The sequence below is a fragment of the Haliotis cracherodii genome, unplaced genomic scaffold (genome assembly GCF_022045235.1).
Source record: "Haliotis cracherodii isolate W230 unplaced genomic scaffold, xgHalCrac1.p SCAF_5, whole genome shotgun sequence".
In the NCBI taxonomy this organism is placed as follows: domain Eukaryota; kingdom Metazoa; phylum Mollusca; class Gastropoda; order Lepetellida; family Haliotidae; genus Haliotis; species Haliotis cracherodii.
The window spans coordinates 67,368,222-67,396,148 of NW_027266308.1; the positions used below are offsets into that span (position 1 = coordinate 67,368,222).

General features: G+C 40.7%; 1 protein-coding gene across 2 annotated transcripts in view; it reads left to right on the forward strand.

Annotated features, from left to right (window-relative positions):
- The window catches only part of LOC139442506 (spastin-like), a 39,718-nt gene extending 23,479 nt beyond the window's left edge, over positions 1 to 16,239 (forward strand). For both annotated transcript variants that reach the window (XM_071223320.1, XM_071223321.1), the window contains 12 exons: positions 2,771 to 2,928; positions 6,007 to 6,136; positions 6,974 to 7,038; positions 7,523 to 7,597; positions 7,991 to 8,062; positions 9,687 to 9,762; positions 10,549 to 10,640; positions 11,623 to 11,702; positions 11,844 to 11,966; positions 12,953 to 13,023; positions 15,113 to 15,153; positions 15,267 to 16,239. In XM_071223320.1, the coding sequence (XP_071079421.1) occupies positions 2,771 to 2,928; positions 6,007 to 6,136; positions 6,974 to 7,038; positions 7,523 to 7,597; positions 7,991 to 8,062; positions 9,687 to 9,762; positions 10,549 to 10,640; positions 11,623 to 11,702; positions 11,844 to 11,966; positions 12,953 to 13,023; positions 15,113 to 15,153; positions 15,267 to 15,389 (1,106 nt within the window). In that variant the 3' untranslated portion in view covers positions 15,390 to 16,239. The remainder of the gene's footprint in view (positions 1 to 2,770; positions 2,929 to 6,006; positions 6,137 to 6,973; positions 7,039 to 7,522; positions 7,598 to 7,990; positions 8,063 to 9,686; positions 9,763 to 10,548; positions 10,641 to 11,622; positions 11,703 to 11,843; positions 11,967 to 12,952; positions 13,024 to 15,112; positions 15,154 to 15,266) is intronic.
- The last annotated feature ends 11,688 nt before the right edge of the window (positions 16,240 to 27,927 follow it).

Sequence of the window (27,927 nt, forward strand, 5' to 3'; positions counted from 1 at the left end):
ACAGAAGGGAATGGGTTTCACTTGTAAAATCTTTTCAAAGAGATTTACGTGAAATATTGGCATGGCTATTCTTTGTGTGTACTTTGTTTATGTTAATCAATTTGCCTTTTATGATTGAAGGGTTGTTTGTTCATTGTGGAAATGTAAACATTGGTTTATTGTCTTTGTCATGTTCATGATCTCCTGTCTTACACCTGTCACTGAGACAACGTGATGCTTGAGTCAGTTGTCAGAACTTGGTACTTACACTTAGGCTGGAACAGTTCACTGAGACAACGTGATGCTTGAGTCAGTTGTCAGAACTTGGTACTTACACTTAGGCTGGAACAGTTCACTGAGACAACGTGATACTTGAGTCAGTTGCCAGAACTTGGTACTTACACTTAGGGCTGGAACAGTTTACTGAGACAACGTGATTCTTGAGTTAGTTGTCAGAACTTGGTACTTACACTTAGGCTGGAACAGTTTAGTGAGACAATGTGATGCTTGAGTTAGTTGTCAGAACTTGGTACTTACACATAGGCTGGAACAGTTCACTGAGACAACGTGATGCTTGAGTTTGTTGTCAGAACTTGGTACTTACACTTAGGGCTGGAACAGTTCACTGAGACAACGTGATGCTTGAGTTAGTTGTCAGAACTCAGTACTTACACTTAGGGGGAGCACAGGTGGCCCTGTTGTCAAAGGCGCCGCAATTCGCTGTGCAGAGTTGCGTCCCTTAGGCGCGCCAGAAACCTATGATTGTGGGTTCGAATCCCAGTTCACCCCGATTATGTTTCTAGGTTTGTCAGCACCATACCCGTGCTCGTGGGTTTCACCAAAGTGGTAAACGTCTAAGACCTGCATCACTTCGGGCTTTCCTCCCACATTAAGCTGACACGCTGTGATATGACTGGAATACTGTTAAAGGCGGTGTTAAACACAAATCACTCACTCACTCACTCACTTACACTTAGGGCTGGAACAGTTTACTGAGACAACATGATGCTTGAGTCAGTTGCCAGAACTTGGTACTTACACTTAGGCTGGAACAGTTCACTGAGACAACGTGATTCTTGAGTCAGTTGTCAGAACTTGGTACTTACACATAGGCTGGAACAGTTCACTGAGACAATGTGATGCTTGAGTCAGTTGCCAGAACTCAGTACTTACACTTAGGCGTAACAGCTCAGCAAGAGTTTTGAGTCAAGATTTGGTATGATAACTGACTGACCTTCAGGATATGCACATATTTCTAACAAATATTTGTCAAGATTAAGTCTTTACGTTTATTTCGTAAATCACACCAAGCTGTTCAAACAATTTTGTTTTAGAGCTTTTTTGAATTATCAGCACATGCCAGTGTAAAAGTATGTGTAGTATATCATGGTCAGACATTGTGGTATGTATTGTAAGTTTAGTCAGACATTGTGGTATGTATTGTATCATTGGTCAGACATTGTGGTATATATTGTATCATTGGTCAGACATTGTGGTGTGTTTTGTATCATTGGTCAGACATTGTAGTATATATTGTATCATTGGTCAGACATTGTATATATTGTATCATTGGTCAGACATTGTGGTATGTATTGTATCATTGGTCAGACATTGTAGTATATATTGTATCATTGGTCAGATATTGTGGTATATATTGTATCATTGATCAGACGTTGTGGTATGTATTGTATCATTGGTCAGACATTGTGGTATGTATTGTATGATTAGTCAGACATTGTATTGTAATGTATGTGTGTGTGTGTATAAAATCTATATCCTATCCAGGCATGTATTGTATCTTGCCTGCCTGTGACATAGTTGGTGTTCGTGCATGAAGCCTTAGATAGTCATGTTGCTGTTGTCTTCTCCCTAGATTAGATATGGTAAATACATTGTGTAGGTTGAATGACTTAGTAACTCGTGTTGTGAATGTTCTTACTGTAAACATGTCAGTGAACCTTGTAGCATTGCATCGGTATCATGGTCGAAATGTCCAGAATAATGGGATATGTGTCTAGTTGGCCACTCAGTGGGTATCTCTGCCTCTTAGTTTTGGTTTCAAGTATCCTATACTTTATTCATGATGAATAAACATTCTATTACGTGTTCTTTTGTATGGACACTAGACTCGTGAAGATTTGGGTAGAAGAGGTCTTGAGCAACCTATTCTTGCTGTAAGAGTCGACTATGCTTTCGTAAGAGGCGACTAACCGGATCGGGTGGTCAGACTCGCTGACTTGGTTGATGCATACCATTGTATCCCAATTGCGTGGATTGATGCTGATGATGGAAATCATTGGATTGTCTGGTCCAGACTCGATTATTTACAAACCGCTGTCATATAGCTGGAATATTGCTGAGTGTGGCGTTAAACCAAAAAAACAAAAAACAAACAAAACATCATATGGACACTAGGTATGTCTTGGTAAGTATAGATGTTAGGTCAGTGTAAGTTGAATGTTATCCCTGACTCAATCCGGCAACAGCAAGTATTGAATTCTGGTTTCAAGACAGGAAGGTGAGCTTCAGAACCTCGTGCAGCTTGTATGAAGAAACCAATGTCATGATGCTCAGTGTTTTGATCACCTGTTCGTTTGTGAAGACAAGAAAGGTTATTAATGAAAGAAATATCACTTAACTTACCAAAAGCCTATTTATCGTTCTCAGGAGTAATGTAATGTTATTTTCTGTAGCATTTGCCAGTCATATATAATGATTAAGATGGACTGTTTCACGTGAAAGTTCTAAGGGAGGTGAGCGGGATTTCCAATGTCCGTGTCTATTATTCCAGTCACCAGCAAACCACTGAAACCAATGAAGATGGCCGTTCACAAGTGCAATACACTGCCTCGCTCCCACAGTGCAAGTCGGGAACCGTCAGGACCAGGGGCGTCGCCACGGGCAACCAGGAAGGCTTCCCTCCATCACAGGAATCTGTCACAGGGGGATGTGAGTAGATACAGCGCAGCAATTGTAACTAGCAAGAGGCACAGTGGTTAAGTCACTGCAAATCCCAGTGCAGATATGATATGACTGGCACCTGTTTGCCTTGACTGGCACCTGTCATAGTCTGCCCATGGAGACTGTGGGTTTGAATTATTCCGTAGTAACCTATGCTGGTCGTAAGAGTCGACTACATGGATCAGATGGTCAGACTCAGTGACTTTGTTGATCACAATATCGATCACTGGATTGTCTGTTTATGCTTGATTATATACAGGCACCGTCATATAGCTGGAATATTGCTGAGTTTGGGTTAAGCAAGAACAAGCATCATTATACAACTCATTTCTCCCTCAACAAACAAACCACAAGGTAGAGGGGCGATGGAATGACTTGGTAGGTTCCCACAGTTATACACTTCCTGCAGCCCTCACACGGCTTCAGTCGCTATATTAAGTGCAATATTCTTGGACGCGACGTTAAACCCCATTTCACCTCACCACCTCACACTGCTTCAGTCGCTATATAAGTGCAATATTCTTGGACGCGACGTTAAACCCCATTTCACCTCACCACCTCACACTGCTTCAGTCGCTATATAAGTGCAATATTCTTGGACGCGACGTTAAACCCCATTTCACCTCACCACCTCACACTGCTTCAGTCGCTATATAAGTGCAATATTCTTGGACGCGACGTTAAACCCCATTTCACCTCACCACCTCACACTGCTTCAGTCGCTATATAAGTGCAATATTCTTGGACGCGACGTTAAACCCCATTTCACCTCACCACCTCACATGGCTTCAGTCTCTATATAAGTGCAATATTCTTGGACGCGACGTTAAACCCCATTTCACCTCACCACCTCACACTGCTTCAGTCGCTATATAAGTGCAATATTCTTGGACGCGACGTTAAACCCCATTTCACCTCACCACCTCACATGGCTTCAGTCTCTATATAAGTGCAATATTCTTGGACGCGACATTAAACCCCATTTCACCTCACCACCTCACACTGCTTCAGTCGCTATATAAGTGCAATATTCTTGGACGCGACGTTAAACCCCATTTCACCTCACCACCTCACATGGCTTCAGTCGCTATATAAGTGCAATATTCTTGGATGCGACGTTAAACCCCATTTCACCTCACCACCTCACATGGCTTCAGTCGCTATATAAGTGCAATATTCTTGGATGCGACGTTAAACCCCATTTCACCTCACCACCTCACATGGCTTCAGTCGCTATATAAGTGCAATATTCTTGGACGCGACGTTAAACCCCATTTCACCTCACCACCTCACACTGCTTCAGTCGCTATGTAAGTGCAATAGTCTTGGACGCGACGTTAAACCCCATTTCACCTCACCACCTCACACTGCTTCAGTCGCTATATAAGTGCAATATTCTTGGACGCGACGTTAAACCCCATTTCACCTCACCACCTCACACTGCTTCAGTCGCTATATAAGTGCAATATTCTTGGACGCGACGTTAAACCCCATTTCACCTCACCACCTCACATGGCTTCAGTCTCTATATAAGTGCAATATTCTTGGACGCGACGTTAAACCCCATTTCACCTCACCACCTCACACTGCTTCAGTCGCTATATAAGTGCAATATTCTTGGACGCGACGTTAAACCCCATTTCACCTCACCACCTCACATGGCTTCAGTCTCTATATAAGTGCAATATTCTTGGACGCGACATTAAACCCCATTTCACCTCACCACCTCACACTGCTTCAGTCGCTATATAAGTGCAATATTCTTGGACGCGACGTTAAACCCCATTTCACCTCACCACCTCACATGGCTTCAGTCGCTATATAAGTGCAATATTCTTGGATGCGACGTTAAACCCCATTTCACCTCACCACCTCACATGGCTTCAGTCGCTATATAAGTGCAATATTCTTGGATGCGACGTTAAACCCCATTTCACCTCACCACCTCACATGGCTTCAGTCGCTATATAAGTGCAATATTCTTGGACGCGACGTTAAACCCCATTTCACCTCACCACCTCACACTGCTTCAGTCGCTATGTAAGTGCAATAGTCTTGGACGCGACGTTAAACCCCATTTCACCTCACCACCTCACACTGCTTCAGTCGCTATATAAGTGCAATAGTCTTGGACGCGACGTTAAACCCCATTTCACCTCACCACCTCACACTGCTTCAGTCGCTATGTAAGTGCAATAGTCTTGGATGCGACGTTAAACCCCATTTCACCTCTAGACCTCACATGGCTTCAGTCGCTATATAAGTGCAATATTCTTGGACGCGACGTTAAACCCCATTTCACCTCACCACCTCACATGGCATCAGTCGCTATATAAGTGCAATAGTCTTGGATGCGACGTTAAACCCCATTTCACCTCACCACCCCACATGGCTTCAGTCGCTATATAAGTGCAATATTCTTGGACGCGACGTTAAACCCCATTTCACCTCACCACCTCACATGGCTTCAGTCGCTATATAAGTGCAATATTCTTGGACGCGACGTTAAACCCCATTTCACCTCACCACCTCACATGGCTTCAGTCGCTATATAAGTGCAATATTCTTGGACGCGACGTTAAACCCCATTTCACCTCGCCACCTCACATGGCTTCAGTCGCTATATAAGTGCAATATTCTTGGATGCGACGTTAAACCCCATTTCACCTCACCACCTCACATGGCTTCAGTCGCTATATAAGTGCAATATTCTTGGACACGACGTTAAACCCCATTTCACCTCACCACCTCACATGGCTTCAGTCGCTATATAAGTGCAATATTCTTGGACGCGACGTTAAACCCCATTTCACCTCGCCACCTCACATGGCTTCAGTCGCTATATAAGTGCAATATTCTTGGACGCGACGTTAAACCCCATTTCACCTCACCACCTCACATGGCTTCAGTCGCTATATAAGTGCAATATTCTTGGACGCGACATTAAACCCCATTTCACCTCACCACCTCACCTGCTGCAGGCTAGGTATTCCACCGTTACGTGATGAAACAAGGATTTGAGCGGAGATGGTGATTCACTGAACTATTCTACTGTCTCTATTCCAGGCTCGTGGTGCAACGAAGGGAAAGAGAGAAGTGTCTTTAGCGGGGCTGAAGAACGTCGACAAGAAGCTGGCCAATATGATTCTGAATGAGGTCATCGACCAGGGCCCCTCTGTTTCTTTCATTGATATAGGTAAGACCAACTGGGTACATCAGTAGTGAGACTCGTGTGGCGAGTCCGCATTAGAATAGGTCCCCAGGAACCTATCATTGTTGTAAAAGATGACCAAAAGGATCTGGTAGTCAAGTTCAGTAGCTTGGTTGAAAGCATGTCGTCGCCCCCTGATGGTGTGGGTCGTTGCTCACAATATCGATCACTGGATTGTATGGTCCAGACTTGTCCATTTGCTGTTTATATGCTGTATATATGCATATAACGAACTACTGTTATAACAAACAATAATTAGTGGATCCTTTGAGTTTGTTATAACCGTAGTTTTCTGTAGTTGGAATTTGTTTTTGAGCAGTGTTAAGCAAAAAAGAAACAAAAACAATATCAGTGGGAAGGGTGTGTGCTCAGAAGACATGGATGAGGTTGAATACATTGTTGTGATTATGTTGGATAGATCTGTTATACGTCATTTACCTGGAGTTACCTGGAGTTGAAAAGGGGAAGACTGACGAGTGAGGAGGCGTCGCTACTCTCCATGTATAGAGTTGCCTCCCTTAGCTGCCTGAATCTCCTGGTTGTGGTTTAGGTCCCTGTCTACCCAATCTGTGACTGATCGGCCAGCACACCATCCATGCTTAATGATCTCACCAATCTGTGTTTGTTACTTGCGTCATGTTAGGCATTCCTCCATTTTGAACTGACATGTTGTTGTAGAGACAAAATACTATGCTGTTTGAAGATGTGATAAGCCCAACACACCTACACTCTAACTACAGAAACAGGAAACTTGCAGATGGATATGTATGTACTTGAGACATTGCTGTATGAATTGGTGTATAAGATTCTGTCTCTTTTCAGCTGGTCAGAATATAGCAAAACAGGCTTTACAAGAAATAGTCATCCTTCCTGCTCTCCGCCCAGAGGTAAGTGCAGCGCTTCATCTGTGGTGTGTTAGGGCACGGAGTGTCCATGAAAGTTCACCTGTACACCTGCTGTTGACACCTGTAAAGAGTTTATCATTATGAGTTCAAGCTACAAGGACTTGACGACTTTGTGTGGCGTTTATGTCTATGTTGCCTAGCAGTCTCAGATATGGCAACAGAGGTGAAGAGTTAGCAGAGTTGTTCAAGCATTTGCTTGTCATGCCAAAGACGGAGGTTCGATTCCCCACAAGGGCACACTGTGTGAAGTCCATTTCTGGTGTCCCCTCCCATGATATTGATGGAATATTGCTAGAAGCAGGTTAAACCATACGTTCTCACTCACTCACTCACTCAGGATGGCAATTCAAAGTGGCAACATGGTCAGTTCCATTAGAGTAGGATTTGGCTAATGTGAATCAATAATTTATAATATATAGAAACACAGAGTCAATGGTGAAGGGTGTGTGTGTGTTTGTGCTTCCAGCTGTTTACTGGGTTGAGGGCGCCTGCCAGAGGACTGCTTCTGTTCGGGCCTCCAGGAAATGGCAAAACTATGCTGGTAAGTGTGGGAGCCGTCTAACTTACCTATCCAAAGGGTGATCTTCACATTACAATCAGTTACACCATTATAAGCACATCACACTATTGTTACAGTTGATTCTGAGCCCCTTTCAACAAAGCGATCTTAGCTCTACGATTGTCGTAAGTCTATGTTAAAGTATGGGAGTTACGATTGTCTTATCGCTAAGATCACTAATGCAACGAGGCCCAAAGTTCACTGTCCATTCTCAACGTGCTATTAGTTGTCAATTTATTAATGCTTGAATCTACTGAATATGATGACAAGAGACAACTTTGAGCTAGTAGATTTTAAAGTTTATTGCTACATTTTAAATAAACATATTAGTAATAAATGGAGAGTGTAATTGAAATGACATCATGATTGTTTCAGGCCAAAGCTGTTGCCAATGAGTCCAATGCTGTGTTTTTCAACATTTCTGCTTCAAGTCTTACTTCCAAATGGGTATGTAATTTTCCTGAGGGTTAAAAACTAAAGATTTTTTTATGTTCAGTAATCAATGTGATCAATATTTCATGGAGATACTGACAATAGTTTGAATTAATAGATATCTCCTTTACCAGTGCTGATTTGACTGATCTCTTGCCCCTCCCCCGGACATACCGATGTCAGTTATTACCTGTGAAAGGACATACCGATGTCAGTTATTACCTTTGAAAGGACATACTGATGTCAATTATTACCTTTGAAAAGACATACTGATGTCAATAATTACCTTGAAAGGACATACCGATGTCAATTATTACCTGTGAAAGGACATACCGATGTCAATTATTACCTGTGAAAGGACATGCAGATGTCAATTATTACCTGTGAAAGGACATACCGATGTCAGTTATTACCTGTGAAAGGACATACTGATGTCAATTATTACCTTTGAAAAGACATACTGATGTCAATAATTACCTTGAAAGGACATACCGATGTCAGTTATTACCTGTGAAAGGACATACCAATGTCAATAATTACCTTGAAAGGACATACCGATGTCAGTTATTACCTGTGAAAGGACATACTGATGTCAATTATTACCTTTGAAAAGACATACTGATGTCAATAATTACCTTGAAAGGACATACCGATGTCAATTATTACCTGTGAAAGGACATACCGATGTCAATTATGACCTGTGAAAGGACATGCAGATGTCAATTATTACCTGTGAAAGGACATACCGATGTCAGTTATTACCTGTGAAAGGACATACTGATGTCAATTATTACCTTTGAAAAGACATACTGATGTCAATAATTACCTTGAAAGGACATACTGATATCAGTTATTACCTGTGAAAGGACATGTAGATGTCAATTATTCCCTGTGAAAGGACATACCGATGTCAGTTATTACCTGTGAAAGGACATACTGATGTCAATTATTACCTTTGAAAGGACATACCAATGTTAATTATTACCTGTGAAAGGACATACTGATATCAGTTATTACCTGTGAAAGGACATGCAGATGTCAATTATTACCTGTGAAAGGACATACCGATGTTAATTATTACCTGTGAAAGGACATACTGATATCAGTTATTACCTGTGAAAGGACATGCAGATGTCAATTATTACCTGTGAAAGGACATACCAATGTCAATTATTACCTGTGAAAGGACATACTGATGTCAGTTATTACCTGTGAAAGGACATACCAATGTCAATTATTACCTGTGAAAGGCATATGGATGTCCATTGGGTCATGTGCTACAGGTTCCTTTTGCCATGCTACGAACTCCTGGTTGTTGGTTCAGATCTCACTCACTCACTCACTCACTCACTCACTCACTCACTCACTATCTCACTCACTCACTCACTATCTCACTCACTCACTCACTCACTCACTCACTCACTCACTCACTCACTCACTCACTCACTCACTGAAGTATAGTGATGTTACATTATGCAAAGGGCAACTTTACAGACAACCAAAACAATGGACAGATAGGAGTGGAATATGGCCAAACATATGATCCATGCTGTAACTAATTATAATGACATGATCATGAAATTTTGGTTGAGGTGCACAAGCACTCTTGTCCCTAATATTGCACTGTCTGTTTCTACAGGTCGGGGAGGGTGAGAAGCTTGTCCGCACGCTGTTTGCTGCCGCCCGGGAACTCCAGCCCTGCATCATCTTCATGGGTCAGTGCAGGGAGCTTGTCTCTCACGTGGCATACAGTGTAGGGAGCTTGTCTCTCATGTGGCATTCAGTGTAGGGAGCTTGTCTCTCATGTGGCATACACTGCAGGGAGCTTGTCTCTCATGTGGCATACAGTGCAGGGAGCTTGTCTCTCATGTGGCATACACTGCAGGGAGCTTGTCTCTCATGTGGCATACAGTGTAGGGAGCTTGTCACCCATATGGCATACAGTGCAGGGAGCTTGTCTCTCATGTGGCATACAGTGTAGGGAGCTTGTCACCCATATGCATACAGTGAAGGGAGCTTGTCACTTATGTGGCATACAGTGTAGGGAGCTTGTCACTCAAATAAAAACAGAGTAGGGAGCTTGTCTCATACAGGTGGCAAAAAGTGCAAAGAGCTTGTCTCTCATTAGAAAATAATTGTGTTGAGAGTCTTATCATATTAACACTGAAATATGAGGCTAAGAACCCCATGCTGCTGGTACTCATGTTCTCTGTATTTCTGCTGTAGAACAAGGTAAACCACAGAGTTCTGACTCTCCTGCCATTTACATGCTGAAGGAAAAATATACAGGAACCTATAATGTTCTTTAAGAAGACCAGATCAACAAACTAGGTCACAGAGTAACACTTCACTATCTCTCGAGTTTGTAATTAGCCTATGGGCAATAGCAATGCATCAATAGTTCAGTGCATCTTTACACTAATCTTCATCTTAGTCACAGGCTTCTTTTATGACTGGTCGCTTGTTTCTTCCCATCAGTATAATCCCACGGTATATTTCAGATGAGATTGACTCCTTGTTGTGTGAGAGGAGGGAGGGGGAGAACGATGCCAGCCGCCGACTCAAGACTGAATTCCTGGTCCAGTTCGATGGCGTAAGTTCTAATTCTCAGTTCTACCGCCATAGTAGTCAGTATAGAACATGTCATGATCAGGGGTGAGATTCTTCAGTGGATCCACGAATCTCCGCAAATTTTAGTGACCACTAATCTGTTAAAATCTCATGGCTAAACACCCAAAATTATGAACTGCGCTTCTTTGCAAAGAAGTTTCAGCTGAAAAGAAAAATATCCATTCTCATCTCTGAATGATGCACTTTGGATGTGAACAATTCTACAGTGGAAACTGTCTAGAACTTTGGACCTGAAATTGTAGTCTGATTTATCAGTCGTTCTTTATTAGTCCTATACTAGCAAGATTAACTTCCCATGGATGTAGGCTAATCTTGGTAATGGGTTGCTATTTATGTGAGCAATTGACCTTTTTGCCCTTGAAATTAGGAATTGAAATAGAAATTGTGTATCGGACAAATTTGTTTTGATAATTTAAGAATGCCAGGCCCATAACATGTGTACGGTGTAAACATAAATCTGTAAGTGCAATTTTGACAGATTTCACTGTAAATTGTTTTGTTTGTTAGTTCAATGTCTTTTAGAGGATTTGACTGAGGCCACACTTTTCTAAACCGTGACCTCTCTTTACATGCTTGAGAACCAGTGAAGATCCAGATTAGAATCGGTCCTCAGCAACTCATGCTTGCTGCAAAAGGCGACTGTGCTTGTCGTAAGAGGTGACTGTTTGGATCGGGTGGTCAGACTTGCTGACTTAGATGATGCATGTCATCATATCCAATTGCGGGTATCGATGCTTATGATGTAAATCACTGGATTGTCTGTTCCAGACTCGTTTATTTACAAACCACCATCATATAGCTTGAATATTGCTGCGTGAGGCGTTAAACAAAAACAAAAACAAACATGTTTGAGACTCCTTATTACATACACTTCCAATGCTGTTATTCCCCCTGGATTTTGATTGACTGATATTGAGGGTCAAGGTCAGTGATTTTGTGTGCAGGTTGCGAGCGGGGCCGAGGAGAAGGTGCTGGTGATGGGAGCAACCAATAGACCTCAGGAACTGGACGATGCCGTGCTCAGGTGAGCTAACAGTCCTTTATTGGATATTACCAAGTTACGTTTCAATTAATTCATTTAACACTTATTAGCTACAAATTCATATCTTGTCAACAGCAAAATAGAAAATGTTATCATGTTTTTGTTTTGACCTTGACCTTGTAGGCGTTTCCCGAAGCGTGTGTATGTGACAATGCCTGATCTTGACACACGGCGCACAATGCTGAGTCACCTGCTCGTCAAACACGACAATCCTCTCACACCAAAAGAGCTTGACCATCTGTCCAGGTACGTATAGTTCAACCTGGCGTTCACATCTCGTATCACAGAATCAGTCATGTTTCCAGTATTACCAGTGTAGGTGGTGAGAATTGGTAAATCGGTATCATTTACAGAACTGAATGATAAACTAATCATGTTTGTGGTCAGTTTGAGTAAGACAGGATCTGGATATCAAGTGTATTGTTTGTGGTCAGTTTGAGTAAGACAAGGATCTGGATATCAAGTGTATTGTTTGTGGTCAGTTTGAGTAAGACAAGGATCTGGATATCAAGTGTATTGTTTGTGGTCAGTTGGAGTAAGACAGGATCTGGATATCAAGTGTATTGTTTGTGGTCAGTTTGAGTAAGACAAGGATCTGGATATCAAGTGTATTGTTTGTGGTCAGTTGGAGTAAGACAAGGATCTGGATATCAAGTGTATTGTTTGTGGTCAGTTGGAGTAAGACAGGATCTGGATATCAAGTGTATTGTTTGTGGTCAGTTTGAGTAAGACAAGGATCTGGATATCAAGTGTATTGTTTGTGGTCAGTTGGAGTAAGACAAGCATCTGGATATCAAGTGTATTGTTTGTGGTCAGTTGGAGTAAGACAAGGATCTGGATATCAAGTGTATTGTTTGTGGTCAGTTGGAGTAAGACAAGGATCTGGATATCAAGTGTATTCTGAAAGATGCCTGATCTTATATGCTCCAGCAACTGTACATTCCAGCCGATAAACTCAACAAATTAGAGGTAGTCATCAAGGGCTATGGCTAAAGACCAGATCCAGAGTGTCATGTGACATTGAATTTCTCTTCTGACACACGGCATACTCTAGTCTTCCCACCAAGGATAGTGCTTGGGGACTTGTGTTTGTTGTGTATGTTCACTAAATGCTATGTTTTAAATGCTAGTGTCTTTTTCTAATGTCCACTGGACAGTGCTGGAGGAGGAGATATTGTCCATCCACTGGGAACAATCCTGGAGGACTAGTGTTTGACTTTGTCTGTCCTCAGATTGACAGATGGGTACTCTGGAAGTGATCTAACTGCTGTGGCCAAAGATGCAGCTTTAGGGCCAATCAGAGGTCAGTATTATAATAACATGCTAATATAATCTATTTCCCATTTCTTAATGTGATACTGCTGTAAGGTAATGTTGTCAACCACAGAGGTCTGAATCAATGTTAATAATAACTTTGAAAAGACAAGGGGTTGAGGATGACCATGTGTGGCCACTTAGATTCTCAGGAACTATTCACCATCATAGAATGTACATTAAGTCTTCCTCAGTACACTGGCTTCCATGTAGGACCCATGGAAATGTTCGAGGTCAAGAATTGAAGAAGAGCAGTTCGGCATCACTTTTTAGTCCTGATATGTAAGCAGCCTCATTTAAATGGGGATGCTTGGAGGTTTGTATCTGGATTTGGCAGACTTTGTTTTTGAAACCACATGGCACTTAGACATCTCAGGGAAATCATATTATGTAGATCTTCTGTAGTCCCCATGGCATGGTAAGGGTCAAGGTCACCCTCGAGGTCATAACCCGAAGAAAGTTGCTTAAACTCAAGAAGCATTCAATGTATATCAATGAAACTTTTTACCTGTAATTCTCAGGGCAGGGCCATGATCTGAAAAGATTGTGAGTGACCAAGGAGGTATGAGGTCAAGGTGATAGTGAAGATTATATGTTTGTCATTTTCCCTAAAATGCGGTAGACTTTTGTTCAAGTCTTATGCATGTAGTGGTCATTTTGTTTGATTACCATTGTAAGGCAAGTGATGGCGTTCTTGTAAAATGTAGGTCACCAACTTCTAATAAATAGGATATGCAATTATTTTTTTAGTAACCATCCAGAGCTTTGACAATTCAGGGATCTTAACACGTATCACTTGTGTATAGCCCTGGAAAATCATTTTGACACGTTGACATGTCAAAGGTCAAGGTTAAGGTCATCATCAAGGTCATAATCTGAAAAGACTGTAAACTAGAAGCAAGAGGCATGGGATTGAAGTGTTATGCATTAGATGTTAGGCATAATGGATGAACATGGGTGTAGGTGATACGCTTTGGCCATTGACACACAACAATGGTTTATTTTCAACTTCAGCATAGAGTGATTCATACATTCTTGATTCAGTCTTGAAACATTGTGACCGATATTTCGTATTATGTATTTCCTTCAAATTCTTTTACTGGCCCTTTAATTGTAAGGCCTATTGTTGACAGGTACAAGCTATAATAAACACAAATGTGAAATATTACAACTTGTAACTAAGGTAGTAAGTACACGTTACACCAACATTATTTTCCGGATTTTAAACAAAACATTTTACCTTCTTACACCATTTACATTTGTTATAGCATTGTTAGTTACCATTTACACGTTGTTCCTTATATATTTTGTGAATACCTCCAAATTTTTGGGCCCTTTACACCCTACACAAGTTCATTTCATATTCTGTTTACATCCACGTGCTTGGCCTTGCACGGACTAACCCGGATAATTAACCAGGACAAACCAAAGAAAGTAGAGAACTTAAATGAAGCACTCATAAAAGAACTAAAGTGACTTATCCTCACAAGTGGTAGCCTACAATGGGTAGCTATTGATGAGACCAGCTGTCCCTTGATATGGTGAAGTCATAATGGTTCATGCGTGTGTCTCATGTTTATGGTGGGAAAGTTTTGTTGCATTCAGTAAAAGAGATTATGAGGCGACTTCTGTTTTTGAATGTAATGCAAATACCTGTCTATTTCAAACATATTGATACCTCTTGTACTTACTGATTCAAGCTGTGTTGTCAGGGCGTCAACATGATACGGAAACAAGTGCTTCCTAGTCATCATATCCAAATTGCATAGATCGATGCTCATGATGTCAATCACAGGATTGTCCAGATGCAAGTATTTACAGACTGTTGTCATATGGCTGGAATATTGCTGAGTGCGGCTTTAAACAACAAACACAAGACAAACAAACAAACGATGCTTGGGATGATTAAGACAGCAAGGATGGACATAATTTCTCTGTTACCTGTACATTAGTAAATATGAATGAAAAAGGAGAATGTTGTAATGTTTGAGGTGAAGATGATAGTTTGGAGGTGGTAGAATGTCAGGACCAGTGTGATATGCGGGACAAAGTGTAAAATGTATTTTTTTCTTTTTCAGAGCTGAGCATAAATGAAGTAAAAAATTTAGATGCAAATAAGGTATGTGAAATGTTTATGTTTGCTGAAAAGGTTGGATAAAACCATTGTAAATCTCATTGATATTCTCTATTTGTGATAAAACATGCTAATTTATATTTCTTTAATCTGAACAGGTGAGAAATATCCAGTTGTCAGATTTTGGTGATGCCTTGAAGAGGATACGACGGAGCGTTCCACTGGATACCCTTGAGAAGTACGAACGCTGGAACGGGGAATACGGAGATATTACCACATGATATTGTCACATGACAACTAGGAGCCTTCTTATTGGCTGATTCTGTATGTGCAGTGACCAATGAATGCAGTGTACAGTCGAGTTAAAATCTCTGGCAACAGAGTATTCCATGACTCAGAGAGAGAGAGACAATGTTTGAACCCAAATAAATCGTCATCTGAATGATATTTGAAATGCATATCTTTACAGCCGCAGATTATTGTACAAATCATAGTTTTGTTGTAAAAACTAATACCTTATATCAATTATGATGTTATGCTAAATTGGTCTCCGAGGAACAAAGGCAGGCACAAATACAATATATATGTGCGATATAAACGTTTATGGATGAGAGGTGTATTTCATTGACTGTATACCTACATGGAACAGTATCGGACCTCATGAGGATCCAGTGAAGTATCCACCAGTTCCTAAAGACTGAAGATTTACACTGGAGTCTGATCAGCCTGTTGTCTATCAGTAAGTAACTACAAAGATCAAAGCAAAAGGCATGCCAAGTTTCACTGTGACTGTGTAAAGACGATGTGCAAAAATACTGTTGATCATGATTCGTCAACTCTGTGATTATCTAGGTGAACATAAAGATCTGATTTTGAGATAATTGATTGCTTACAGAGAGACATGGACGGAGAAAACATGTGCCTCGTCTAGTCAAAGAGGACTGTTCCCCTGTGGTTAAAAGTTGGTTAATATTGTAGGTCTTGCTGTGCTGTGTGCAGTAGGAACACGGACACCACTCCGGAAGTGTTGGGATATCGTGGTACTGTGGTGGGTGCCGTCATGTACAGTCCATTGTACACCATCATACTCTGGTGTTGAGGGGCGGTCAGGTAGCCTAGTGGTTAAAGCGTTCGCTCGTCATGCTGAAGACCCGGGTTTGATTCCCGACATGGTTACAGTATGTGAAGCCCATTTCTGGGGTTGTCCCCCGCCGTGATATTGCTGGAATATTGCTAAAATCGGCGTAAAACCAAACTCACTCACTCACTCACTCTGGTGTTGATGTCATGTGTGACAGTACCTCCTCCATGTGTATCATTGTACTCCATTCCAATACAATAACTTGTATATCACCATGACCAGTCATGAATATGATACATACTTTATGATATTGGTTGACAGTATGATACATTGTGTATCATGAAAACGGTTGATAATATGATACATTGTTTCATGAAATCAGTTGACAAAATGTTACATTGGGTATCATGAAATCGGTTGACAATATGGTACATATTTTATGATATTGGTTGACAATATAATACATTGTGTATCATGAAATCAGTTGACAATATGGTACATTGTGTATTATGAAATTGGTTGACAATATGATAGATGTTATATCACAATATGATTCTCTCTGTGTCAGCCTTTTGTATGAATTTGTTTTTCCCAAAACTGGTTTATGTCCATGCAGAATCGAATCTTTTAATTTCCAAAACATGTTTGGTGTCTGGTACTTGCCAGCTGGTGTATGATGTTATGGACCGTATTGGCACCCATCTGTACCATGATATCTCCCCTACTGTAGCTGTCACTAGGACATACCAGCTGGTGTATAATGTTATGGACCGTATTGGCACCCATCTGTACCATGATATCTCCCCTACTGTAGCTGTCACTAGGACATACCAGCTGGTGTATAATGTTATGGACCGTATTGGCACCCATCTGTACCATGATATCTCCCCTACTGTAGCTCACTAGGACATACCAGCTGGTGTATGATGTTATGGAACGTATTGGCACCCATCTGTACCACAATATCTCCCCTACTGTAGCTCACTAGGACATACCAGCTGGTGTATAATGTTATGGACCATATTGGCACCCATCTGTACCATGATATCTCCCCTACTGTAGCTCTCACTAGGACATACCAGCTGGTGTATGATGTTATGGACCGTATTGGCACCCATCTGTACCATGATATCTCCCCTACTGTAGCTCACTAGGACATACCAGCTGGTGTATGATGTTATGGACCGTATTTGCACCCATCTGTACCATGATATCTCCCCTACTGTAGCTGTCACTAGGACATATCAGCTGGTGTATAATGTTATGGACCATATTGGCACCCATCTGTACCATGATATCTCCCCTACTGTAGCTCTCACTAGGACATACCAGCTGGTGTATGATGTTATGGACCGTATTGGCACCCATCTGTACCATGATATCTCCCCTACTGTAGCTCTCACTAGGACATACCAGCTGGTGTATGATGTTATGGACCGTATTGGCACCCATCTGTACCATGATATCTCCCCTACTGTAGCTCACTAGGACATACCAGCTGGTGTATGATGTTATGGACCGTATTGGCACCCATCTGTACCATGATATCTCCCCTACTGTAGCTGTCACTAGGACATACCAGCTGGTGTATGATGTTATGGACCGTATTGGCACCCATCTGTACCATGATATCTCCCCTACTGTAGCTCTCACTAGGACATACCAGCTGGTGTATGATGTTATGGACCATATTGGCACCCATCTGTACCATGATATCTCCCCTACTGTAGCTGTCACTAGGACATATCAGCTGGTGTATGATGTTATGGACCATATTGGCACCCATCTGTACCATGATATCTCCCCTACTGTAGCTGTCACTAGGACATATCAGCTGGTGTATAATGTTATGGACCATATTGGCACCCATCTGTACCATGATATCTCCCCTACTGTAGCTCACTAGGACATACCAGCTGGTGTATAATGTTATGGACCATATTGGCACCCATCTGTACCATGATATCTCCCCTACTGTAGCTCTCACTAGGACATACCAGCTGGTGTATGATGTTATGGACCGTATTGGCACCCATCTGTACCATGATATCTCCCCTACTGTAGCTCTCACGAGGACATACCAGCTGGTGTATGATGTTATGGACCGTATTGGCACCCATCTGTACCATGATATCTCCCCTACTGTAGCTCACTAGGACATACCAGCTGGTGTATGATGTTATGGACCGTATTGGCACCCATCTGTACCATGATATCTCCCCTACTGTAGCTCTCACTAGGACATACCAGCTGGTGTATGATGTTATGGACCGTATTGGCACCCATCTGTACCATGATATCTCCCCTACTGTAGCTCTCACTAGGACATACCAGCTGGTGTATGATGTTATGGACCGTATTGGCACCCATCTGTACCATGATATCTCCCCTACTGTAGCTGTCACTAGGACATATCAGCTGGTGTATGATGTTATGGACCGTATTGGCACCCATCTGTACCATGATATCTCCCCTACTGTAGCTGTCACTAGGACATATCAGCTGGTGTATGATGTTATGGACCGTATTGGCACCCATCTGTACCTTGATATCTCCCCAACTGTAGCTCTCACTAGGACATACCAGCTGGTGTATGATGTTATGGACCGTATTGGCACCCATCTGTACCACAATATCTCCCCTACTGTAGCTCACTAGGACATACCAGCTGGTGTATGATGTTATGGACCGTATTGGCACCCATCTGTACCATGATATCTCCCCAACTGTAGCTCACTAGGACATACCAGCTGGTGTATGATGTTATGGACCGTATTGGCATCCATCTGTACCATGATATCTCCCCTACTATAGCTCTCACTAGGACATACAAGCTGGTGTAGGATGTTATGGACCGTATTGGCACCCATCTGTACCATGATATCTCCCCTACTGTAGCTGTCACTAGGACATATCAGCTGGTGTATGATGTTATGGACCATATTGGCACCCATCTGTACCATGATATCTCCCCTACTGTAGCTGTCACTAGGACATACCAGCTGGTGTATGATGTTATGGACCGTATTGGCACCCATCTGTACCACAATTCTGTACCACAATATCTCCCCTACTGTAGCTCACTAGGACATACCAGTTGTATCACCATAGCCTATACATTACAAGGTTGTGCTTTAAAACTTTACCTCTTTGTAATGCTGCATCAGTTGGAGCATATTTTATAAGAGCTCTAACATAAGTCAAGCCTTATTGCCATTTTGCGTTAGTCTTGATCATTGTGCTTTCCAGGTAGTGTTCCCATGATCCCTGTTTTATTTAGTGCCACAAGTCCGTGGAACCACATCGTTTAACCTGGCAGGACATCAATAACAATGAGAGTAGCTGCCCTGTGCTTTTGTCATGTTTGGGAATATCCAACATTCTGCATCCTTGGATTCATGACTGGATGCATTGTGTCTCTGTTTGATCTGTCAAAACAGTATAATAATTATCATCTATACATTGTTAGAATGGGAGTGCTGCTACGTGTAACTGCAGATCCTGTTACCATGGTTATTCCTGTCACTTGTTGCCTGATCTGATGTGTGAGGAGCTTTTAAAGATGGCTGCCAGCATGCTGTCTGGTGGATTTAACTTGTCTGGTCTCCATCAATTCAGCAATAACTGGCTAAACACTTGTTCCAAGAAGCTAATGTTGTAGTTTCTCAAAGCATATCTTATGATGTTGACACATGGATAGAAATGGTCACCTGAAGACGAGTCAAGCCATGAAACGTTTTGAATTTTCGCCATTTCATCTGTATGATGCTCTGGATTGTAACTACAAGTATTATCCACAACAAAACTGATTAGCGCCAAGACTTCTGTTTGCATTCCTGCTAGTTGCACCAGTTACATGTGATACACTGAGGTCAGTAGAGGTCAGATGCGTGCAGATGATGTAGGCAACCTTCACCTTCACAACTTGACCAACTTCACTGGGTGGACATGACCTTCACCTTTAGATGGACTTGACCTTCACCTTCATGAGGTGGACATGCTGATTGGTGTATTATTTCTGAGAGTATTAATCATTATCATTTGAAGCAATAGGCATGAGAGAGAATGCACCATTTGTTGTATTGTCTATACACAGGGAAGTCAGCGTTATTTGCATTTAGGCGTTCTCCTTCATGTCTTCATGTCATGTCTGTCTGTCGCCCTGAGAAATTCAGGGTATATCAAGGGAACAGACTCACACTGTTAAGGCTAGCACAGATTCCACAAAATCAAACTAAACAAATGAAAAGCTGTGTTTTTTTTATTCTATCGATAACTTGAACAGTAGCTGCTTATTCCCCACAATAATGAGTGCAGGGAGTTTGGAAAAGTTTGGTTATGATAATAAATTTGCGTTCATCCTGTTTGGATAAACTGTCTACAGATATCTTTTTACACAGGTTAGGACATAAAGTTACCAAACATCTTTATAAGGCTGCAAAAGCTTAACACGAAACAAGTAATCTATCAATCATGATTGGCATCACTGTTTTGGTTCCTGTTCACTGATTGACCCGAGTCCATCGCAGGCGATATGTAAAGATGATGCCATGAGAACATGGTCCATTTACGAATATTCATACCTCATACCTCATTCAGTTTTCTGCATAGGGCGAGGAACTGTTTCATTTCTTGAAAAAGAAGTATTGGCATGTGTTTGTTAATGGTTTGAACTTGAAGAATTTAATCGAAGATTTTAAAAATGTTAACTTCCTTTTCAAATGTGTTAGTGAGTTTTTGTATGTATTAAATGATGTGTGCTTTGCATAGGAAGTAGGATATGGTTGCTGATTACAGTGTGTAGATAAACATTTGTATTCATAGTTGACAACAAGATGTACGGTGTTTCTCTTTGGCAGCATGGAACAGGTAATGTACTTAATGTGTTCCAATGGTGTATTGTTAATAGCAGTCTTTATTTAGAGTGGTCTCCCTTTGACATTACTTTTGCGCTACTCCCCTACAACAACCAAGCAAACCACTCATCTAAGTATTTGGTGATTTGTATTCTCAGGAAAAAGAACAGATATTGAAAGCTAAATATGGTGTGCAAATACGTCCAGCTTGCTATAAGAGTAAAAAATAACACCCAAATAAATTGACTATTAGTTGTTGTAACAATAGTTGTAATGAAAGTATTGCTGCTTGATGTTGGGAGGGGTGATGTATTCTTGGCTGATGGTGATCATAACTGGGATATGTGTGTGATCATAGCTGGAATATGTGTGTGATCATTGCTGGAATATGTGTGTGACCACAGCTGGAATATGTGTGTGACCACAGGTGGAATATGGATGTGATCACACCTGCAATATGGATGTGATCACACCTGGAATATGTGTGTGATCACACCTGGAATATGGATGTGATCACACCTGGAATATGTGTGTGATCACACCTGGAATATTGATGTGATCACAGCTGGAATATATGTGTGATCACACCTGGAATATGGATGTGATCACACCTGGAATATGAATGTGACCACAGTTGGAATATGTGTGTGATCACAGCTGGAATATGAAATTGTTTAAAATTATAATTCGTATATTTAGAATGAAAAAAGAATATACAGATCTGATCATCATGTGAGACAAGTGTTGCCTAGCAACAAGTTGCAGCAAACATCCCACCTAACATCTGTTTGTTTGTTTGTTTGTTTGTTTGTTTGTTATTTGATGCCACAGTCAACAATATTCCAGCTATATGACAGCGGTCTATCAATAATTGTGTATGGACAAGACATTCCAGTGATTGATATCATGAGCATCAATCAACGCAATTGGGATACGATGACATGCATCAACCAAGTCAGCAAGCCTGTCCATCTGAATTCATCAAATACTAAAACATATGACAATGAAGTAACAGTCAACAGTGTGAGGAACCCAGTTCATGATACGTTTCAGAGCTACTTCTTGCTCATTCATCAGGTGAATGAAGGAGCAAGAAGTAGCTCGGAAACGTTGTGACAAAGAATAAAAGAAGTTACTATTCACAGAAAAGTGTCATGTATTCAGGTTTATGCTAATTCTTAGACAACAGTAGAATTTTCTTTTCAAGTATTCAGTGCAGTCAGTATATTTGTAAAGTGACTATTGGCTATGAGCCCACTGTGGCCTACATATATTGCCTTACATCCTACATCACCAGGAGACTCGGCCCTTCCCATGTCTGTGTTGTGTCGAAGTGGCACTTGTGTCTGTACAGCACCACCAGGAGACTCGGCCCTTCCCATGTCTGTGTTGTGTTGGAGTGGCACTTGTGTCTGTACAGCACCACCAGGAGACTCGGCCCTTCCCATGTCTGTGTTGTGTCGGTGTGGCACTTGTGTCTGTACAGCACCACCAGGAGACTCGGCCCTTCCCATGTCTGTGTTGTGTTGGTGTGGCACTTGTGTCTGTACAGCACCACCAGGAGACTCGGCCCTTCCCATGTCTGTGTTGTGTCGGAGTGGCACTTGTGTCTGTACAGCACCACCAGGAGACTCGGCCCTTCCCATGTCTGTGTTGTGTCGTCTCGTGTTGTGTCGTGTCGCACTTGCCTGTACAGCATCCCCATGTGCTTCTGTATTTATGCTGTTTGAATGATGAGGGTAGATTGATCATGGGATGCTGAATGAACCTTTTCAAGTGTGTATGTTCATTTGCATTTATGAATGTTTCGGTTCAATAATTTTGTCGTTAATTTTATCAAGGCACCAAATCAGATTCAATACAATCAAGGCACAAATGCCAAAGAAACGGGTTTATGTCAATAACTGAACGAATCTTGACGATACCATGTCATGGATTATGCAGCACAGTTTGTGTAAATGTTCATGTTTAAAAGTAACCGGTTTCTGTAGCCATCTTTTAGATGGTCAAGTCTGAACATCATATTCTACTCAACTCTTGATAGGGATACAAAACTCAGGTGTGACATCTTATAGAAATGTCAACTTTGGTGGATGACAACTCCAAGCCAACAATCCCCCATTGGACACCAAGAATATCCCTATCAAAACTTGAGTAGTGTATATTTGAAGAAAGGGTATGTGTTTGTTTAATGGCTGGCTCTTGTTTACTTTGGATCACCTGATCTCACATCGTCCATGAATAACGTGGTGCAAGTTGGATGTTTTCTTGTTCGTCTCATCAGTTGAAGCTTAACTGACAATGACTGTTGGGTAGATGTGTCGGCAGTACAACACATACCTAGATGGCTTCTTGGGCAATGACCTTTTAAAAAATTGGTGTGGCCAGGCCACTATATTTCATTAGCTCAATAAATTTGTTTAAGTTATTAGAATTAAGATGGTTTGTCTTAAGAAATTAAAAAATATATTTTATGAATTTGACTGCATTTTTTTGGCCAGAGAGTTAGGGTATCTTTTTGTTGAATTGGTTGAATATCTTTATCAGTTGTTTCAAGACAATGAAAACTACCTTTGGGTCAAAACAAAATACAATTTTGGTTTATACATATTTTGATAGAGTGTATGAGAATGATGTATACTTCTGACTCTGTACTGATGTCAACAAGGTTAACACTTGCAACACCGCAGCTGATCCCCACAGGGAACCTGGCATGTACGTGGTTAATCTACTGGCAATACCGTGTGTGAGAAACTTATGTATGTAGTGAACTGGTCTTTCATTTCAGATTTATGTTGAATTATTTGTATTATGCCTAGAATGTATATTTGATTCGTACATTTCTGTATATTTTTATACCAAATTTGTTTATTATTTAAGATTGTGATATTTGTATTTAAATTCATTCCAATTGGTTTGTAGTGTGTTGCGCAATGAAATCTTGGTGCTCGTGTTTATTGAATTTGTGAGATGAAGATTCATCGATTCACTGATTCTCTAGTGTTTGGTAAATGTTCATCTATGGTAGATCGTACTGTGGTGTATTACTGAAATTGGTTTATAATGAGGATGTTTTGTGTAAATATCGCCACCTTAACCAGTATGTTTAACTAACACAAAGTGTGATAAAGGTGCTGAGGGCAGGTAATGAACAGGATGAAACAGTCTCCCCGGTCACCACCAGGGTGGCGTAATGTTGTCCCCGGTCACCACCAGGTGGCGTAATGTTGTCCCCGGTCACCACCAGGTGGCCTTCTGTTGTCCCCGGTTGTCACCACCAGGTGCTGTGTTCTCTGTATGTCATTGAGTGCTATTTGAGTTAATATTTGTTTAAGCTCTTCCTACTTAAAATACAAGAATTATTATGTTTATAGAAATTGTTTGGTTTCATCAGGGAGAGTTGGAATATATGGTTTAGGTCAGACAAATTTATTTACTTTACAGCAGGAATATATCAAAAATGTAAAAAAATCACTTTCAGAAATGAAATAAAATAGATGATTAAATGTATTTGTGCATTTGCCTATAGCCATTTGTTCTTGTTGGGGTTAAGGTTTTGTGGGGAAAATCTATCCTTTGGCTTCCTGTGAAGTCTTGTCTGAGGCCAGCAAGAGAAAACAAACTTGGTAAACTGTTTACATAATTATAGATACAAGACACTACCGTATATCGTTGTGTATAAGGCGAGTTTTTAGTACCTACAATTAGGGGGCTTTCAAGGGGGGTTGTCTTATGATCAGGGTCTTGATGTTTTTTCCCCAACACAAAGATATTACTGTGAGCACCTAACACCGAAAATACCAAATGTAGGGATTGTGTATGTGCTGGTGACGTGCTTCATTTCGGTTCACTTTATAGACAGGGTATATACATTAGCATCGATTTTGAAGGCTTGTACAGGGGGGTCGCCTTATAGATGGCAATATACGGTAATCATTTCAAATTACTGAATTAGGATCTAAAAAGGTGGCTGGTTGATCTGTAAAACATGTAAATAATTTGTCTGGCTTTGTATTAATTTGCAACTACATCTGAAAATCTCCTTTGCTATGAGCTGATGGAATAGGTTTAACTTTACTGTACATGTATTTAGTGATGTTTTGAAGAGCATTGATGAAGTACTTAATCCATCCATCATAATTTTGTATTGTTTTATATGTGGTTGATTTTGAATTTTATTTATTTCGCAAAATGGAGGTTAATTTGAATAGAATTTGTGTGAACGGACAAGCCATGGCAGGCAGTTTGTGAGGTCCATCTTCCGGCCTGCTCTCATGTGCCTTGGTAACCTTGTCGTGCAGTGCGTAGTATAGTGCTCAATGTATAGTAGGGATCAGGCTGACCTTCTTATAGTGCTTGGACTCCTGAAGTCATTGGTAGACAATTAGCAAATATCACCAGAGCACTGGGGGACTTTTCAACTGTTCTGGTTAAAATATACAAATAAACACGTCTCCTAAGACACAGACATCTTTCTTGTCAAATCATTTGTCCACTTAATGAATCTGACATCTCAATTTTGCCCCTTTAGTTTAAGAAAATTTAGTTGGGAAAAAACCCAAATTGTACCTCAATAAAATTAAACCAATCAAATCAAGGTCCAAGGTAAATAAAATGGTTGGCCTAGTCAGAATTAATGGGTTTTTCGTGTTAAGGTTAGATATTTGTAATGCTTTTAGAATGAACGGCAAGTACTTTACCAGTTTTACAGATATTTCAATATTTCAGATTTATTCATTTGGCATCTCCACTGGTTTTGTAATGATGTTGTTTTGATGTTTACATAGTGATTGGCTGAAAGTTTATATTCCAAAATAGAGACCAGGGCCTTGTTCCACAAAGCGATCTTGGCACTAAGGTGATCGTAACTCCTATACTTTGGTATTGACTTAATGACTGTCGTAGCACTAAGGTGATCGTAACTCCTATACTTTGGTATTGACTTATGACTGTCGTAGCACTAAGGTGATCGTAACTCCTATACTTTGGTATTGACTTATGACTGTCGTAGCACTAAGGTGATCGTAACTCCTATACTTTGGTATTGACTTAATGACTGTCGTAGCACTAAGGTGATTGTAACTCCTATACTTTGGTATTGACTTATGACTGTCGTAGCACTAAGGTGATCATAACTCCTATGCTTTAGTATTGACTTTCGACTATCGTAGCACGAAGGTGATCATAACTCCTATACTTTGGTATTGACTTTCGACTATCGTAGCACTAAGGTGATCATAACTCCTATGCTTTAGTATTGACTTTTGACTATCGTAGCGCTAAGGTTAGTGTAACTTCAATACTTCAGTATTGACTTACGACTGTCATAGCGCTAAGGTTATTGTAACTTTTATACTTCAGTATTGACTTACGACTGTCATAGCGCTAAGGTTAGTGTAACTTTTATACTTCAGTATTGACTTACAACTGTCATAGCGCTAAGGTTATTGTAACTTTTATACTTCAGTATTGACTTAAGACTGTCGTAGCGCTAAGGTTAGTGTAACTTTTATACTTCAGTATTGACTTACGACTGTCGTAGCGCTAAGGTTAGTGTAACTTTTATACTTCAATATTGACTTACGACTATCGTAACGCTAAGGTTATTGTAACTTCTATACTTCAGTATTGACTTACGACTGTCGTAGCGCTAAGGTTATTGTAACTTTTATACTTCAGTATTGACTTACGACTGTCATAGCGCTAAGGTTATTGTAACTTTTATACTTCAGTATTGACTTACGACTGTCATAGCGCTAAGGTTATTGTAACTTTTATACTTCAGTATTGACTTACGACTGTCGTAGCGCTAAGGTTATTGTAACTTTTATACTTCAGTATTGACTTAAGACTGTCATAGCGCTAAGGTTATTGTAACTTTTATACTTCAGTATTGACTTACGACTGTCATAGCGCTAAGGTTATTGTAACTTTTATACTTCAGTATTGACTTACGACTGTCATAACGCTAAGGTTATTGTAACTTTTATACTTCAGTATTGACTTACGACTGTCATAGCGCTAAGGTTATTGTAACTTTTATACTTCAGTATTGACTTACGACTGTCATAGCGCTAAGGTTATTGTAACTTTTATACTTCAGTATTGACTTACGACTGTCATAACGCAAAGACTGCTTTTTGAAATGTGGCCCTGGACACTTTGCACTGCTGACTACATTATCAGGCTTGTCCAGGCTTAGATTTCTTATCTGTGTTAGATTCCTAGTCATTTGTAAATAAGATAAATGGATACAATGTTTGACTAATATGCAGAATCAAATGCTTGAATATCATACTGTAACCAACGAGTGTCCCACCCCTAACTAAGACCCTGTTCAGTACAAAGTACAAAGTCTACCAACTTAGACAACTTTAAGTCCTGTTGTGCTCTCGCCGCTACATAAAATCAAGTAATTTCATTTGACTGTTTTATAAATGAAACTTATTCTATTTCGACTTAAACTGAATCAAAGTAACACAAATGTGCGATAAAATAATGAGAAGGTCCCTTTGTTTCTCATCCAAGTGTGTGAACTATTTCACTTATATATAAAACCTTTATGTTTCAGTGATCACAAGAAAATGTTCTATGTTTGTATCAACCATTGAGCCTGTGACTTATTGGGGTAAAAACCTGTACACCAAGTATTTAAACCACAAAGGCTTTAATACCTTCCAAGTGTTCCGAGTAGAGGGTAAAGTTCCTATATAGTGGAGCACAGTTTCCATGCAAGCACTTATTCATGTCGGAGGGATGTTTTTTCTGAAGTCAGGGAAACTATTCCTTTTCTTCTGTGAGTGTAATATTTACCACCAGACTTCTATTGGAGCCTATGGAGACCAAGGGAATAACAAGGTGGATCTACATGTGTTGTTTTCA